The 19,307-nt window shown below is 39.8% G+C and overlaps 1 protein-coding gene across 1 annotated transcript in view; it reads right to left on the reverse strand.

Moving 5' to 3' along the window:
- Window positions 1-19,307, reverse strand: part of FRMD3 (FERM domain containing 3) — a gene marked incomplete at its 5' end in the record, with an annotated part of 237,551 nt that overhangs the window by 55,650 nt on the left and 162,594 nt on the right. The window contains 2 exons of the mRNA XM_084238592.1: window positions 12,156-12,279; window positions 17,501-17,598. Coding sequence (XP_084094718.1) covers window positions 12,156-12,279; window positions 17,501-17,598 — 222 coding nt within the window. The remainder of the gene's footprint in view (window positions 1-12,155; window positions 12,280-17,500; window positions 17,599-19,307) is intronic.

A 19,307-nucleotide genomic window follows, 5' to 3' on the forward strand; every position in this document is an offset into this window, starting at 1 on the left:
ATTTTCAAAACATAAAATTATATTGCAATATATTGCTTCTCCCCGAAGATGGATATTTCCTTTAGTACCTTAAGACAGCCAAGAATCACCACTCCAAAATCAAAAACAGCACCCCATCTACCTTCTCTCTAAAGACTTTTGAGATCTTCTCTTTACCCTGAAAGTACTGAAATTTCACTCTGGTATGTCTGAGGAGCATCTTTATTCATGATAAGCACTGGGGAAACTTTTAATCCAACAATTCATATCTTTCCTACCATTTCTTCAATCTTTTTTTCCCTTCGCACCTCGTCCATTTCTTTCTTTTTTTGTTTTTGTAATTTTATTTTTATATTCCCCATACAATTTCACTCTTCTTTTCTTGAATAGACCTTAGTAAATGGACTTTGAAATTCCTAGCTCTATCCTCCATGGCTTTTTTTTTAAAGATTTATTTTATTTATTTATTTATTTATTTATTTATTTATTTATTTATTTATGCAAACACTGGGTACAGTCAGAAGCGCCGGAGGGTGACAGAATTCACCAGAGCCAGTGCAGGGAGCAGAGCAGGCAGAAGGACCGAGGTACACTGCTGAGGGGAGCAGCGGGCCGCAGGAGAGGTCTGCGCGCCATGTGGGACCCTCCTCCGGTGGCCGGGGAGCAGCTGGGGATCGAACAGGCACTGCAGAGGCTGCAGGCAGCTTCGCAACCCAGCGCTCAACCACTGCGCCACCAGGGAGGCCCCCTCCATGTCTTTTAACCTTTGTTTTTCTTTTAATCACTAACTATGTATACTAGTCTAGATTCTTTTTACTTCAAACATCCAGCATGCTCTCCTGCACACATTCTGTTTTTCACCTCATTTGAGTTTCTTAAATATCAGTTAATATTCCATTTCCAATGTAATGAGTACAGACATAGTCTTAAGATTGTTCCCTGTTTTTATTATGGAATAAATTCCTCTTATTCCTCTGAGGATATTTGTTTCAATTTTTTTAAAGTCTCCATTAATCCTCTTTGCTCCATTAATACCACATCCTTAGAGAGGTCCTTTGGTTTGCTGCATTAGTTTCATTTATTGAGTTTGCATTTCTTTACAGGTTTGGTGAATCTTGGCTGGATGCTCATCTTCCTGTCTAACACAATGGTCCCCAAAGGTTGCAGGGAAGGGTGGGGATCGCCATCTGGGAAGAGTCAGTAACTTGATCGAGGCTCACGTTTTAGTTCCTATGGCCACACACAGCACACCTCCATCTCGAGTCTGCTGCTGCCTATGACTTAACACAACTAGAAGAAGGGGTGAAAGCTGCCCCCTGCTTCAAATGTTCTTGCCCATAACCATAATGGCCACCCTATGTATCTGTTGCCCGAGGCACCTAAAACACTCCCAGCCTATGTGTGCTTGCCCTGGATTCTTTGTTTCCTATCTCCAGAAAAACCTCCAAAAATGGCATTCTTTTTGTGTCCACTTTCTAATACTTTACCAATTATCCATAGGATTGGAGAAGGAAGGGGAGGTAGCAACATATGCTATCTTTTTCTTTTAATAGAAAAATTTTTAATCCATTCCTTACAGAATATATTGCTGAGGAATTAACTCAAATACCTGCTTTAGAAAAATGAAGTCTCTCTTAAGCCTTTTCAGATTTCCTCTTTAGTCTCAGTGTTCTGAAATGGTATATCTTTATGGAACATCCTTATTTATTAATCCTGATCAGCACTGCATGAACTCTTTCAATCCAACAACTCTCCTTAATAATATGATTCCTTTTTTTTCAAGTCAGAGTCATTATCATTATTTCTCTTTTTGATGAATTAACAACAAACCCAAGAGAGTTACCAATGTCACTGATGCAGTGGAGAAAGGGATTTTTCTCAAACTTTTCTCAACACATAAAAGATATTTTTCTCTCCACAGCTTACTCATAGATTCTTAAATATCTTATTTTTAACCTGAAAATGATAGTTTTTAATAGATAACCAAGAGTTCTTTATTTTTTTATAAATTCATGACTATAAACAAATATGCTATATTTCAATTTATTGCTCAAATTTTTGGCCAGTGAGAACCTGTTCAAATCGAGTCAATAGTTCTCTTTGTATGACTTTGTATGACTTTCTTATGACTTTCTTGAGTACTCTTTGCCCTGCTCTTGAAATTAACTGTTTCTCTAAGAGCCCAGCTTCCTTTTAATAAGAAATAGTGTAAGAGAACAGTCCTGGATGATCTGTGGGGACATCATTACTGGGCTGGCCATTGTTTCTAACCTTTTTTGGTTTTGTAGATTTTTTAATTTTTTATGGAGAAATAATTGACATATAAGGTTATATTGGCTTCAGGTATACAAAATAATGATTTAGTATTTGTATGCTTTGTGAAATGATCACCAATGATTCCAGTTTCTATCTGTCACCATAAGTTTCTATAAATGTAGGCGATTCTTAGCTGGATGCTCATCTTTGTATCTAATCAGTCTATCACAGTCTATCCAGAGGTTGTAGGAGAGAGTAGGATGCAGAATATGGCAAAAAAAATAGGATTACTCTAAAGATAATTATTGAACCCAAATATTAGACACTTTCTCCACCCCTCATCTCACCCACTCATCTCACTCCCCAGACTAGGAACAAAGCAGAGACAAGCTATTCAGCATATCACTTAGTATCCCTACTCAATCTGATGAGCCAGACTGACAGTAAACCAGGACCTAAGCCAAAGCAGCTCAGTGCCTCCAACATTGGAGGAAAAATGGGCAAAAGATTTAATAGTCTCTTTACAAAATAAGAATTGGATGGACTATGGGTGTTTTGGTGGTGGGAGAACTAAGGTGACAACACCTGACAGGTAAAATCACATATTGTCTAAAAGTTAACAGTGATGTAAAATAAAAAGTACTAAATTTAAAAAGTTAAATAAAAATGAATTCCAAGTAGTCAACAACTATAAGAAAATGTGATCTTTCTGATGAAGAAAATGCAAATTAAAATACCTGGAAATCATTTACAAATCCATCTGGTAGCTAAAACTAAAAAGACAGTAGCACCAAGCACTTGTGAAGATAGGCAGCAAAAGTAATTCTCATGTACAGCTGGTGGAACAGTATTTTGATACACCTATCTGGGAAAGTGGCATTCTCTACTGAATTTAAACATATTAATCTTAAATAAAGAAATTCCATTCATTGTTATATATGCAACATAGACAGTATAGGTTGCACCAAGAAAAATACAGAATTTTCATAGTAGAACCACTTGTAGTAAAAAAAAAAAAAAAAAGAAACAACTCAAATGTCTATGAACAGACAAATGAATACTATACAGCTATGAAACTGAATGAATGAAAGCTAAACACAGGATAGGCAACTACCACAAAAATAAAACTGAACAAAAGAAGTCAAACATAAATGAACATAGAATTAATTCTACTTATATGGTGTTCAAAAATGAGCAAAATGAAGCTAACATATTAAAAGTCAGAGATGTGATTCCCTTTGGGAAAGAGGAAGAAAGTAAATCTTGGGACGAAGAATAACAGGTCCTTCTGAGGTGTAATTAATTTTCTTTGACTTAGGTGGTGGCTACATACGTGCTTGCTTTGTAATAATTCACTGAACCTTCACATTTATGTCTCACACATTTTTCTGAATTTGGACTACACTTTAATTTTTAAGAGTTTAATAAAAAAGAAAAAAGCATGGGAAGTGCTAAGAACCCTCATATATTGTTAGTGTGAGTGTAGGCTGGAGAATCCTTCAGCATACAAGATACCATTTCCTAATAAAGTTGAAATGGTGCAGAATTTATGGCCCTGCACACTCTGGACCCCTGCCTGGTTTTGTGCAGTTCTCAAGCAAAGAATGGTTTTAGCATTTTTAAATCATTTAAAATAACAAATGAAGAATAATATTTCATTATCCTTGAAAACTATATGTGTCCATAAATAAAGTTTAATTAAATCACAGTAATGCACATTTCCTTGCACACTCACTAAGTGCTCTGCCACAGTGGCAAAGTGAGTGGTTGCAACGGAAACCACATGTTCTGCAAAACCTAAACTCTTTACTCTCAGGCCCTATACATACAAAGTTTGCTGAACCCTGATCTGGGAACAGGAGACAGGAATAGAGACCAATGTAGCTGTTTCTCTTTGATCCATAAAATGAAGTTAAAATAATACTTACCTCCAAGATAAAGTATAAAGATTAAATAGATAAGAGATACAAAATAGACTTTTGCCTGGCACAGACTATGCTCTCTCCTTGCTCTCAGAATAGCTTTAGTTCCCTTGCTAGCCCTGCATATCACTGAAATCAGAAATTTGACATTGACGAAATATCAGGCAGCCTGCCAAGATATTTACAGCAAAGTGAAGTTCCTTCTTTAAAATAAGTCCTCAAATCCATATCAATGGCTTTGGGTTTGACTGCAGATCTCTAGTACTTAAACATTTAAAAGTATCTAATTATATAATATTCAAATAAAAGTAGTAAACTATATTAACATGATCCTCATTTTGTTAAATTATATATTTAACATGTATGTTGTATAGGAAAAAAAGTAAAATGATGTACTCTCAAATTAATAGGAAAGTTAGCTTGATAGTGAGGTTATATGTAGGTCTCTTTTTTTTTTTTTGAGATTTTCTAAATCTCCAACAACCATAGTACAGAATAAGTACTATAGTACAACCACAGTACATTATTTTTACAATTATAAAAAATTATGTTAAGCAGCAAAAAAAGTCTAAAAAGTCAGACACAAAGAAAGGCTAACTGGAAATATTCCAAGAAAGAAAAGGTTTTAAAACTAATTGAGAACGGGCAGCAACACCTATAGCCCTAGAAACTCCTAAGTCCCCTTCACTCCCTAAGGAAGAAACCACTTACTAATCAATTGTTCAGGAAGATACTAAGATCAATTAAATAGAAATGGCTTAATCTCCCGTTGGTGATTTGTTTCTGGCAAAAAGCCTGTTATGTAATAGAAAATAATGATTTCCTATCCTTTAAATTTTGCCCAAGGAACTGTTTGCTAAGATTAACAATGTCTCTGATGAGACATTAGAGGCAAAGTTCTCTAAAAACAAAAAATTAGTTGAATTCTTCTTTAAGAGCTAATAGTTCTCTAAAGATATCCTTTTCTAATAAATCTGGTAAAGTCAGCAATTATGTATTTACATAAATATATGTCCCTCTACCTGCCTAAGATACATTTTGCCAAAGAGGAACACTCACATTGATCTTCCTTGAGTATATCATCAAATAGAGTACAAAAAAGTACACAATTCCAAGTTTGAATGCGAATTATGAGCAGACATTGTGCAATGTGTATGGATCTTACCAGCAATGAACTGGACTGTTTGGAGCACAATTTGCAGGGAAGAGGGAGGGTGACTTTGTCTTCACCAGATCCATTTGGGCTTCTAACTCCAGAATTAAACTCATGGGTGGAAGACCATTATATTGGTCTTCCACTAGAAAGCAGGATTCTCTGCTCGAGTTAGGTTAGTTTTTGCTGCAATATGGTGGCAACATTAGTTAGGGTTTGCTCAGAACTCAAATGCTTGAGAGTGCCATTGGGACTTGCCTAGCGGCAGAACTTGGGATCTTAACATTCATGGGACTCCATGGAGTTCTCCATGGAAATGAACTTGATAGCCTACCAGAGAAAGAAACATTAGAATTTTGGAATGAGAGCCATGAAAAGGGAAAATACATGAGGAGTGGGGAAAAGAGATGACAGAGAGAATGCACATCCCAAGATTAGAGCTGTAAAATAATGTGACATTTCTCCCCTTACTTTTGCACAATAAACAAGCTTCTCAAAGCTGCACAAGAATATTTCCTAAGGGGGCCCTTAGGATCTAGTCATCAAAAGTACAAGTAAAGGGTATTTATTATATCAGGGCACTTATTTCTAGAAAGCTAGAAAGTTTGGAAACTATAAATCCTTGCCAAGAAGTCACAGCACCTGATTTACAAAGAAAGTGAATTTTGAGAAATCAAAAGAGATAATGATTCTGTTTAGCATGCCCTTAGTGTCATAATTTCTTCCAACACGAACCTCACTGCTTCAAAGCATTAGGATAATGTCGACTGAGATGATTTTTCTGCCCTTTAAGGGCAAGGAACATACTTCATCAGAACTACTTCACTGCCAATTGGTCTTTTTGAATGTTTAAAATCTGACAAGCTGTGACTGAAGCTAATCTTTACCTCTAATGAGAAACCTGATGGACTGGTGATATGGGGACTAGCTGAGTAGAAACTCTAGGAAAATTTCTAAAGACATCTATTAAGTTTCCTCATAGTGAAATCACTCTCATTCTTGATCTTCAACCCCCTTTGAGTATCCTCATGATTAATGAAATAGGCATTTCCTCTTAACTCAGATGGTTAAAGCTGTGGAAAAAAGAAATCAAGATAGTCAAAAATAACAGAATAGTTGTGTCCCCGGAGGTCATGGCAATGGCTTCCTCCAGTCTTCAGAGACTCTAGAAGGAAATAAAGGCTATTTCTAAAGTAGTCCATTAGTAAGACCTCCTCTCAGCATGCCAAATTCAAGTGAAATCTGTAAGATGTAAGCTATTCTGTTGTACACATAGTTTTTGAAACAAATATGACTCTTGTTTTCTTAAACTTATCTATGGAAGTAGAGGGTAAAAGCAGAAATTGATTCCAGACCTGCTACCCCACATATTTAGAACAAAAATCAGTAAACTAGTAAACTAGAACCATGGGTAAACCTGGCCCACCACCTGCTGTCAAAAAAGTATGATTGCATTGGAGCCCACTCATTTGTTTTGTCTACATCTTCTTCTGCTCTACAAAAACAGAGTTGAATGGCTGCAGTAGAGACCACATAGCCTAGAAAGTCAAAACAATCATTAACTATCCCTGAACTGGAAGAATATGTCTCCATAGGCTTTGGCACTGACAATTGTTCAATAATGTGAATCCAACATCTCCACATCCTCTACTTACAATATCTTAAGCAGTCCAAAAATACCTCTATAAAATCCTTCTAAATATTAGATTGGCCAAAATCTAGAACACTGAAAATGTCAAATGCTGCAAAGATACAGGGCAAGAAATCATTCGTTGTTGGTAGAAAAGCAAAATATTAAAGTCTCTTTGTAAGATAGTTTGGTAGTATCTTACAAAATTAACCATACTCATAATGTATGATCCAGGAATGATGCTCCTTGATATTTACCCAGAAGAATAAAAAATTTATGTCTACATAAAAGCTTGCACATGGAGGTTTATTCATAATTGCCAGAACATTCAAGAAACCAAAATGTCCTTCAGTTGATGAATGGATAAAATAAGGAGCATACAATGGAATTATTCAGGAATAAAAAGAGCTACAGGTGAAAAGACATGGAGAAATCTTAAATAATGTTAATAAGTGAAAGCAGTCCACATACTGTGTGGTCACAACCATCGACATTCTGGGAAAGGCAAAACTATAGAGACAATAAAAAGATCAGTGGTTGTCAGGGTTAGGAGGAAGGGAGAGATGAATAAACAAAGCACAGAGAATGTTTAAGGTATCAAGACAGTATTTTGTAGGATAATATAATGGTGAATATATGTCATAACATTGTAAAAACCCAACAAGAAGAATGAACCCTAAGGGTTCACTTACTTGATTACATCTATCTCTATCTTTTCCTTTAGAGGTAGCCACTATTTTTATTTTAATGTTACTGCTTTATGTTTTTTATAGTTAAATTCACATTAATTTTTATCAACACGATGTTTAGTATTGACTGTTTTCTCAATTTTGTGAAAACGAAATTCTCTATGTATTTTTCAGAAAATGCTTTCTTGCTTAATCCTCACAGATGCATGTTGTTATAGTTCATCTGTTTTCACACTATGTCTTACCCCATTGTATTCTTATAACTCAAGTTATCCCTTGTAACTATATATATGCCTTTAGCTTGTTCCACTTTTGTTTTAAAGATAATGTCACTTGAACATGATGCAATGTTTCCTGATACCTGTGTTGAGTTTCACCAAGCTATAAGAGCTTCTTAGAGTGATTACTTAACATTTTTAGGAAATATAAAGCTGCTCTCTAAAAAGGTTTTATCAATTGACACATCAAGCAATAGTATATAGGTTCTTATTTTTTTTAATTAACATTTCTGTTAAAAAAAATGAACACTAAGGTACATGCTCTGTGGATGACACTGATGTATCAGTGTGGGTTCACCAAGTGTAATAAATGTATCTCTCTGGGGGGGAGGGTAAAGGGGAGGCTTTATATGTGCTGTGAATCTAAAAGTGCTCTGGAAATACAGTATTTTATAAAACAAAACCTTTACTAGTCAATGAGACTGTGAAAGCCATTGGAGCTGTTTTTGTTTGTTTGATTGGAGGAGGGGGGCTTGCTTTATTTATTTACTATCATTGTTCATTTTTGTACAATATTTGATTTCTACCCTCAGATATAGTCCCTATAAAATTCCCACCACATCACCCGTGAAACATCTTCAGCAATCAAAAAAGAAAAACTCATGCCATTTGCAGCAACATGGATGGAGCCAGAAGGGATTATGCTCAGTGAAATAGGAGGAAAAAGAAAAATATTGGATGGTTTCACTTATAGGCAAAATATAGGGAAACCATACCAGGGATCGGGCGGTGTGTGGTGGGGGAGATGTGAGACAAAACCAACAAATCATAAATCCATTGGAGCTGGATGATAGCTATTTCCAGTTTGCACCCTTTCCTGGACACCTCACAGAACTGCACTTTCTTGCTCTTTGGTGGGGCCATAAAACCAGGTCTGAACACGGTGGTTAAGCTGGAGGCAAGACTTTACAGAACTCTCTTTTCCTGTTGGCTCAACTGTCAAATTCAAACTTGTAACTGCCATGAAGGACTATGATGAGCAGAGCTGACCTCCCCAGCTGACCTCTAGTGAACACATAGCAAAGCAAGAAATAGGTCTTTTTTTATCTTACACTACTGAGTCTTGGGGTTGTTTTCACAGCAAAATCTAGTGTAATTATGACTCATAGAGAGATGATCAATAACTCTGTTATTTATAAACTGTGACTTCCTCCAACCACCCTCCTGTTCAAAGATGTGGTACATTTGAGGACACAGAGTTGACCCAGGCATGAATTTCAGTCTTTACTCAGAGATATCTTAAGCATTCTAAAGGAATCTAAGTGCTTGTCCATGGGAACTCTGACTAAAATCTTAATCTTCTATTTGCAGCACCTCAATATTCCAAGGAATTCCTCTCTGTTTCTTTCCCCTAGTCACACCTGTCTATCAAGCTATGTGTAGTCTCCTAGGGAGGGAGGATTTTCTTCCTCCCTGATTAGATTAATCTTCTCCCAATAATCACAGCTTTTGTCCTTTCCTTGGGAACATAGAAGGAGAGTGATTATTATAATCAAGTGAAAAAGCTGGAGAAGGCTGTGAGCCCCATAGGTAAAAATGTTTATTTCACTGTAAATCACTGTCGTCATTTCTACTAATGTTTGAGTGTCTCTACAGCTGTCTATTTTATTTTCTTTCTCAACTAGTTCAGAAAGCAGGTGGGAAGTAGGGTATGGGAAAGGGCCATTCAGACCCCAACAAAGGCCAACTGGAATCCTCTCAGGAAGTTTCTGTGACAATGGTTCAATGATTGCACATTACTCCCTTTGCTATGTGGTGATGAGTGATGGATGGTGGACGGTGATGAGTGATGTGACAACCTGGGAGGGTAAGATGGTCGCATGTTGGTGCAGCCTCTTGTAAGTCTCTTCCATCAACAAACTCCTCTCTGACATCATCAGGTGGACAGAGCAAAGGTCCAGCTCCCGCACAGAAGATCGCCCCTGTCATGACTTGTTTACCAAGGCTCACTGAGCTGCCAGAGCAACCTCAGTCTCCACAACAGATTCCAGACTATTCCAGGAAGCCCCTCCCCCCTTGCATTGTCAGCTTCTTTTCTTAACATCCTCATCCAAATCTAAAATCTCTCTGTTGCTCTGATGCTGAAGGAAACATATGATGACTTAAGTTTGAGCAAAAACACACAAGAAACACCCCCAAAATTCTCTTTGCAATGTGACATAATTTCTCGCTGTTTCACCTTTCAGACATACAGCCTTGACTTCTTTATAAAACTTTCTGGATGTTACATATATGTAGTACCACAGAACAGCAGCTTTGGGCAAGCTATGAAGTTTACTTCTGAGAAATGAACCATAGCTGATGGATAAGCCCCTATATTCGCTGAGTGCAAATGACAACGTTTGAGGTTACCAACAAATTCAGGTTCGAGCACAAGGTCCATTCTATAGCTTTCTGATTATAAATAACAATCTGGAATATTCTTTGATTCACTCACTCAAGAAATCCAGTGGGTCACCAAGTCTTGCTGCAATGCCTCTCTCCTTTAAGTTGCTTTATTCCTATTCTTTCTATCTCTTGCCTGGGCAGTAGAAATAACTAGCTGGTCCTCATGCCCACTGTCTCCATCCTTTAGTGCCATTGTCAGGGCAATTACTGTGGAATATCAACATGACTCTGGATGCCTCGTGACTGCTCAACATAGTAGATGAGAACATGGGCTTCTGTGTCTGATAAGAACCAAGTTCAAGTCCTGATTCTGCCACTAACCAGACACATCCCTTAGCTACGCCAGGCTGTGCTCTTTTCACCTGGAACTCAGAACAATACCACTTACCTTGCATAGTTTGGAAGGACTGAATGGGGTAAGACAGTGTTTTGGCACCCAGTAAGTACTCAATAAGTGTGTACCAAATATTCCAAGCACCTGAGGCCCTGCAAATTCTCACCACAGCAGACCCTCAATCCCTGTCTCCTACCAATCCACGCAGTGTATGTGTCCTCCATCTGAAAGATCTCACCCTGTGCTCCCCAGACATTTCAGGTCCACAAACCCCTCAACTGAAATATTGGAACTTTAGTGTGTGTGTTTTTTTTTTTTATCTCTAGCATGCCCAAAATATAAAAACAGTAGTCAGTGTCATATAATTTCAACAAAGCTTTACATTAGGAGACAATACTGTAAAATTACTCAAATCAATGGTAATTCAAAATCGGTACAATTTTTTTGATGTCTAATCTTGATCATTAAGAACAAAGGACACCATCCTTTCTAAGCTGAAATATGCTGTAAGTTTTAATGCCCACATGTACACACTTCTCAGTCTCACCAGAAGGGGGTGTGCCTGCATAAAAGAGGGAGCAGGATCACTGCCTTACAGGGGACAATTATTTATTGTACCAGAATTCATAATCCAGTGACAATAGTTTCTAAAAATAATTCCCAGAGGCTCAGAAGTATCTCCACTCTTGCTGTTCTTCAGTGTGTGCCCATGCTTGCTATTATTACCAAAATCAATTTTTCTGTTATAGACTAGATGAGTATTGCCTGATTTTCAAATTTGGATGATTTACTAAGTGTGCACACTTCATTCCTTTTACCTGATACAGCATGGAAGTGTCCCAATGCTCAAGTCTGGCATCAGACTGCCTGGATTCAAATCCTGGTTCTGCCACCTGTTAGCTATGTTATCTTGGGTAAAATGTTTAATCTCTTTGTGCCTCAGTTTTCTCAGTGTAAAACAGAAATAAGCATGGCACCAGTCTTCTAGGTAGTTAAAGGTTAAATGAGTCAATATGTGCAAGTAATTGGAACAGTGTCTACTACACAGCGAATACTGTATGCAGTTTTGCTGCATGTACCTACCACTACAACTTTGCAGCTAACAACTTCCTGGAGCAGCACGGGTGCTCAATCTGTCATCTTGAAAGCAGGTCCACAAAGGAAACCTTGCCAGTAAGCTCCACTTGGATTTAAAGTTTCTAGCAATGGTTTGAGGAGGAGAAGTCATGAAAATTCAAACTAGAAAGATTTACACGTTTACTCTAGATTTCACATTCAGCATCTCAGGGTGGTTAAAACCCATGAGAAAATATATGATTCTGATAACTTCTGATGGTTCATAAACAGCAGCCCTATTGAGACTGATACAGGGGGAGGACTTTAACAGTACCTAGAAATATTGCTCTGCCATCTGAAACAGTCTCCCCATACATTACAAACATTCTCACTTTACAATATGATTTCCACATTCCTTGCAATAAGAATACATCACCTTTTTCATTCTTACAAATGTCTATTCCTATTACCTGAGTTCATTTTTATGGATTTCCACTATTTTTCTTTCCAACTTCTGTGACTGCTTTGGAAAAATTTCAAACTCACTGATGTAATTCTCAGGTTGCTCATCAGGATCATAATCACCGAGTTCAGCTATATCCAGTAAAAAATAAAAAGAGAGAGAAAGATTAAAAGAGCAGGAGGCACGTGAACTGGCTTCCACCTCCCCCACCCCTTGACAAAACCAGAGCTTGGAATAAGCTCACCCAACAAAATAAGCTCAGATTCTAGTTCAGATCTAGTTATATGAACTTGGGCACTAGCCCAAGAGAACTGAGTCTCATTTTCTTCATCTATACAATAAAGGAATTTAAATATTATTTCTCAATTGGGCACTACTGGCAGATAGCCCTGAAAGGGCTAAACAATTCTTAACTGTTTTTTAGACCCTCCAAGGCAAGGTAGGACACTTAAACCCTTACCCTTCAGGTACTAAGTATTAGTGGCATACCCAGTCAAAAAAATCCCCCTAATTATTCTGAATGTTCCCCAGGATAGGAGGTGGTACCACCTCTAGTTGGAAACTACTGGATGTTCCTAAGTTTCTTTTCACAGTTAATTTTCACTGAGTGTAGGAACTCCCTGGCTGGAGCTGCACGCTCTGAGATTTATGTAAGTGTGGCTCATTCATTGAAAATCACAACATGAAGACACCCAAGAAGATAGCATTTAAAAATAAATGGATTGCTCTTTAAATTAGAGTGTGTATCTAAATATGGCCAAGAATACCAGATTAAGATGGTTGCTGAATTCTAACATAGGGCAGCCACCTTCAGAGGGTGTTTCAGAGTATCAAGAAATATCTGCACATCTAAGCATCTGGAGGGTTCAGGAGACAATGGGCCTAGGATGTGCTTGGACCACAGCCTGGAGCAACAAAAGTGATAGTCTGGCAGTGGAATTACATTCTAAGGATTTCACAAGCTTGCCAAGGGAAATGAGCCAGAAGGGGCAAGTGTCTCAGGCAGAAAGAGGGGATACAGTCCAGGAGAGTAGATAATCAATGGTGGGGAAACTATATGAGAAGAACCCGATTCACCAAAATGATTTTAAGGTAAATAGAAGTCAGTATACCTTGAACACATCTGCACAATTACATACAACACAGTAATTTGTATCTACTGTCCCTTCATTGTTGAATCATCTAATGACTGTGAAAGGACAAAGCTGGGAGGGAAAGCAAAGCTCTATAAAGCTTCCTAATAGGATTCAAATTATAGAGTTCTTAAAGTGACCTAAAATGTACACCACATGAGGAAGAACTTTTGAAGAGAACCAAAATAATACTATCAACCATAGGGGAAGATACTGAGGAATTTAAACTATGAAAATTAAAACATTTCTTTTCATTAAAGGACAACATCGTCAAGGCAATAGATAACAAGTTGAAAAAATATCCTTGCAAAATCTAAAGTGGCACGGGCTAGTATCTAGACTAAGTGAGACATCCCTATAAATCGATGAAAAAATATCAAAGGATATGAACAGGCAATCCAGAGAGGCAAACCCACGGTCTGGTATATGGAGAGATGCTCAAACTCATCAGTAATCAAGGTGATGCCAACCAAAATGACAAAATATCTCTGTCATCCATAAGACTGGACCTATAACTAGGAAGGTAGATGAGTGTGCTTGTTGCAAGAGACATGAGGATATGGAGGATTCTAGATGCACGTGGTTCTTCTAGAGAGCACTGGGGGTATTTAGTCAACTATGATGACCCCACAATCACACTTCAGGGCATATATTCTAGAAAAACTCTGAGTGCATAAAAGGATCTGGAGACAACATGGGCAATCTTTGTTTGTAAAGGTAAACCATGGGGGCTTCCCTGGTGGCGCAAGGGGTTAAGACACAGCATTATGAAGCAATCCGCGGCCACTACAGCAAGAGTTTGATCCCGGCCAGGGAGCTGTCCCACATGGCACTGCAGACCTCTCCTGACTGGCCCACTGCTCCCCTCAGCAGTGTCTTTCAGTACATCTGCCTGTTCTGCTCCCCACTCTGTCTCTGGTGAATCCTCTCACCTCCCCCCACCATGCCTCTGGCTTGTACCCCAGCTCTTGTATGCATAAATAAATAAATCTTTAAAATAAATCCTTTAAAAAAAAAAAAGGTAAACCATGGACATACACCCTACTGGTCCACAGGGAAGATGACAGACACCAGACATCTTCAATGCAAATGTCAGCGTGTATAGTGGTTGGTAAGGGAGAGATGTTCTTCTCTTCCCGGGGAAACTTATGAGGTATAGAGGACTTGTGCTGCTGAACACTGCAAACAAGGAGCCTGGAAAAGGCCAGAAAACTAAGAAGAAATGTCATGGGAACTGCACAGGGTTGCTGAGAAAGTAAATGACAATCCTCCCCATCCCATGCTCTCTGTCCTTTGTCCCTTAAAGTTTGTCTTTAATTCTGACTTCACCTTAAACAAAAGTTGGTTGATAGAGAATTAAGGACTTCTACCTGCACAAACGTCATTTTTCGTAAGGAGAACAGTTGGATACAGTTGGATCGTGCCTTTCTGACACGATTTCAAGAGTAAAGTTGTGACAGATGACAACCAACATACTGGGAAGTTGTACAGTGAATAAGGCACCCATGGAACTTAGATTCTACATAACAGGAAATGCATAGTAAGGCCAAAATAACTCAGATTTAAGTGCTTAAAAGACCATGGGCATGTGGGCCTCCCTGGTGGCACATGGGGTTAAGCACCACACTATGAAGCAACCTGCAACCTCTGCAGCATGAGTTCGATCCCCAGCCAGCCAGAGAGAAACCCACATGGCGAAGCAGACCTCTCCTGTCTCGCCCGCTGTTCCCCTCAGCAGTGTATTTCGTCCATCTGCCTGTTCTGCTCCTTGCTTTGTCTCTGGTGAATCCTCTCACACACACACCCCCCCCCCGCGTCTCTGGCCTGTACCCCAGGTCTTGTATGCATAAATAAATAAATCTTAAAAAAAAAAAATAACGACCATGGGCATGAGAAAGAATAATGTGCAGGGAAAGTTTACTTTAGTGGTTTAGAAAAACTTCTTGGAGGAAGTGAAATCTGAACTGAGTTTTGAATATCCAGGAGTCACAGATCCACAAGGGTTGAACACACTAGGAAGAGATGATTACAGAATTCCTGTAATGTTGCTGTTTTGCAGAAGGAACAAGAAAGATATTTTTACCCACAAAGGATTTAAATAGATCCTAGTATTCTGTGTGTTTGTCCTGCAAGCTGTATCATGAAAAAAAAAAAAAATGTGCTGCATGCATTGAATATGCCCATTGTATTCCAGATGTTTTCTGTATTCCAGGTGATTGCCTGTTTTTTATATAGTCTGAATATACTGACGCTTAATACAAACTCCTTCAAAGAACATTAGCAAACAAGAAGTTAATGAAAAGTCATGTCCCCCACCACCACCACTTTCTAATCATTTTCTGCACGTTTCCTGTTACTCTCTGTAAGATTAAGCAGTTCTGACAAAGCAGATTTTATGGGCATTTGTAAACGATCTCTAGAGCCTCTGAATTATCACCAGAGCATCAAAAACTTTGTGAATCCAGTTTTTACTGTGTTTTAGAGCCAAAAGGTCCTCGTGAATCCTGCCAGTCCATTTCTAAGTCTACTTTCTCCATAGGCTCTGTGTGAGTGGCCAGCAATAATAGCAACAATGGATAAATGAGGGCCCTGATCATCTGGATGGGGCTTTTGGGGCTTTATTATGAACATAAACAGAGGATGAGTTTTCCATTACTATCCTTGGAGGATGCCCATGATTCACTAATGCCTAAATGCATTCTGAAATCTTCATATGACAGCCTGTTGCTTAGATGCATATCAATTCACTTTTTCCTCACAGAGACAGTACACCCCAACTAGGAATCTGCAGTGTTCACAGGGAAACTAGAGAACTATGGGGCTCAAATGAAAGAGGGGGTGACTTAGCTGTGATGAAAGAGGGGGTGACTTCTGGGGGCAATAATTGACCCAGAAGCAGATGTAGGACTATTTGTCATTACAGCATCCCTGAGTTCTGACCACTTTAACCCCTGACTTTATCCAAGGGTTTTAATGTCTCTGCCAAACCCACCACCTGGCACTAGGGAGCTCCCAGGGGCAGGGGAAAGCTTCCCACAGAAACAGTGGTGGATGATGGCAAAACCCCCAGGAGAATGAGGGGCTCCTAGACTGTAATAAAGCTTAGAATTGTGAAAGGCAGGTGGCTGTAACCTATGACCACTTATATCCATCATGAGCCCCTTCATCGTCCATTATTCCAAGACTCTTTATAAAGTTGGCAAGTTCACTTTGTAATCTCACTCTCCCAGGTCCACCCCCTCAACACACCTCCTCCCTCACCTCCCTGTCCTTTCTTCTCTCATAAACATGTCATTAGCATTCGTGCTACAAACGGCTGCACCATCTGGGTCTCTCCAAATAGGCCCTGCTGCCAGCTGCCTCCCAGCGGGCCCAGGGGAACAGAACACCTGTGTCGTCTTCACCCAGCAATGGGCCATCCCCAGGGCAATGTGCTGCCTCAGGCCCTGGAGCCCACTTTCCCTCAAGTTCCACAAAGTGAAACATCCAGAAGCCAAGCATGGGTCATCATGCCTGCTTCATTCTACTACCCCACCCCCCTGGGACTTGTTTGACCCTACAAATAAATCTCATGAACTCTTCACACAGCTGTGAAGGATGTGACCACTCCATTTAAAATGTGAGGAAACTAAAGCTTAAAGAGCTTAAATAATTTTCCTGTGGTGAAATGATCAAGAAATGGGAAGGAAGGTTCAGAATGAGATAAGAGACCCTGAACCCACCCACCATGGTGAGAAAAGCTGAAGAATCAGCCGCAGCGCACACGTGCATGTATACACACAGGTAAGCGCATGTGAGCACGTGTGTACATATTCTGTGACAATGCTTTGATGCTTCATAGCAAATGGACACCTGGATGTTGTTCCCCTCCCCCTCAACATACCCATTAGGCTCACACCTGGCAGCTCAGACCAGAGAACAAGGCACACCCTTACAGCTTCTTGTAACCACAAGTTCCAGGACTTTGAGAGCTCCTGAGCTCCACCACAGGGAGAGCTTTGAAGACAAAGCTCTTCAGACCATCATAGATGCACCTGCCACCAGGAACCCGCTGGCTTGGGATGGAAGGCGAGTGGGGACTCTGGGGCCAAGTACCCAGCCTTATCTAGTTTCAAATCATGATCTTGGGCAGGATGGGAGCAGGGACGATGGAGGGGGCTCTGAACAGTGCAAGCTACACACTCCAGTGCAACGGGGCAGGAGCCATGGCCACACTTACCTTGCACAATACAGGCACCCAGGTAGGCAGCATCTGAAAAGGAGCAGAGCAGTCGACCGTGGAAAATATCTCTTTTAATTTGCAGGTACAAAAGGTACCTGCAGTACAAAAAGAGAAAGTGTCTCCATGAGTTTTGACTGTAGCCTTGAAGTAGGGGGGGGACTGTTCATGCTTCATCCACCAGGGTCACCACAGCCTGCCCCCTTCCCGGGTCTGAGGGATGGCTGAGACATGCCAAGCCCCTTGAGACAAGCTGAGGACACTAAGAGGCACCCTCTGGACTCGGAAATTTGAAGGGGCTGGTGCTGCACATATCCTGTCTGCTTCCAAAGGTGGGTGACTAGGTCTTTTCAAAATGACATGAGGAGGACCAAGGAAAGGGCAGGGCCCACACAGTAACAATCACAACCACCATCACTACCACCACACCACGGCACATGCTATCCACACCGTGTGAACTGGAGAGCCAGGAAATGGATTAACCAGTATAGTGAGGCCAGCCTGGGGACAGACAGACACAGTAATTCATCTCAAAGAGCATAGGAACGAGGCCAGAAAGCCAATGCATTCACAACCAGAACTGTCATCTGCTTAGTGCCCGCCTTCCTCCAGGGAGGGCAAACTAGATGCTACAGGGCCAGGCATACCTGCTAATGGATACAAAGGGCTGGCAGAAGGGGGTTGGGAGCTGAATGGAGAGCAAATCAGTCAAGTGTTGCTAAGAAGAGGAGCAGACCAAACAACCCAAATCTTTCAGAAATTCAAGGGGACTCATTTTAGAAGTAAAATTCTTTGAATTTAAAATGCTGCAACAAAATGTCTTTAAAAACACTAGCTCTGAACAAAAAATGCTTATGCACCCAATTTAGCTGGGGGCAGGAATGGGGACTGGGAAACGTAGCAATTTGCAACCCCTGTCTCAGTTCATCTTGTCATTGTCCTTTCATCCTCCACACTGACCAAGTCCTCCTCAGATTTCCTCCTCAGCCAAGGGGATTCTTTGCATCAAGGGTCAGGCCTGAGGTGTCTTGTTTTTGATCAAAATAACCTGGCAGATGTGTGCAAATTCATTCTGGCTCCTTCGACTGTTTAAGTCTCTGAGACCAATCTTTGTTTTCCTTTCCACGTTCTTGGGGTGAGTGAGGCCACTCTTTAATCCACCCCAGTTACCACCTGTAGTGCTCAAATAATCTGACTTTTACTCAGCCTATGAGGATCCAGGAGCACAGCCCCATTTTACCAGTTAAGAAATGGAGGGTTGGAAATGGTATTAACGTGCTAAGGTACTGCCACCCTCAGAATATTGGGGTTCCCCAAGTTAATGTGAATCATATCGCACCTGCTTGATGCTGTGCATTGTGCTAGGCAAATACCTGAAATGATCAGCTTTTTCCTTTTTTAAAGATTGTCAACTACCAGACCAAATGCCATAAAGCTTCTTTTCTGTGTGTTGCATGTATTCACTGAGCAATGAGCATTCCTTTACACTTTTTTGATGAGTTTTGCAGTGATAAGTAGTTTCAAATAACTGTGTACTAATAACTGAGAGGTTTGGGTTCCAATCTCATAACTCAGAAATAGAGTTTGATGAAAATTTCCTGAAAAAAGAAAGTCAGTTTTCACAACATCTGAGTTCAGGTCCTTGAAAGTCAGAGATTACTATGAATTCAACATAATCCACTGAGCCTTACAAATAACTTCAAGTCTATTTAGTCATTTTTAATACATTAACCCTCCAAAATAATAATGTTTCTTCTTTTAGTTTCACTCCTGCATGAAAGGATTAAGCAACAAAAACACATGATCT

Source organism: Talpa europaea (assembly GCF_964194135.1).
Source record: "Talpa europaea genome assembly, chromosome: 7".
Lineage (NCBI taxonomy): Eukaryota > Metazoa > Chordata > Mammalia > Eulipotyphla > Talpidae > Talpa > Talpa europaea.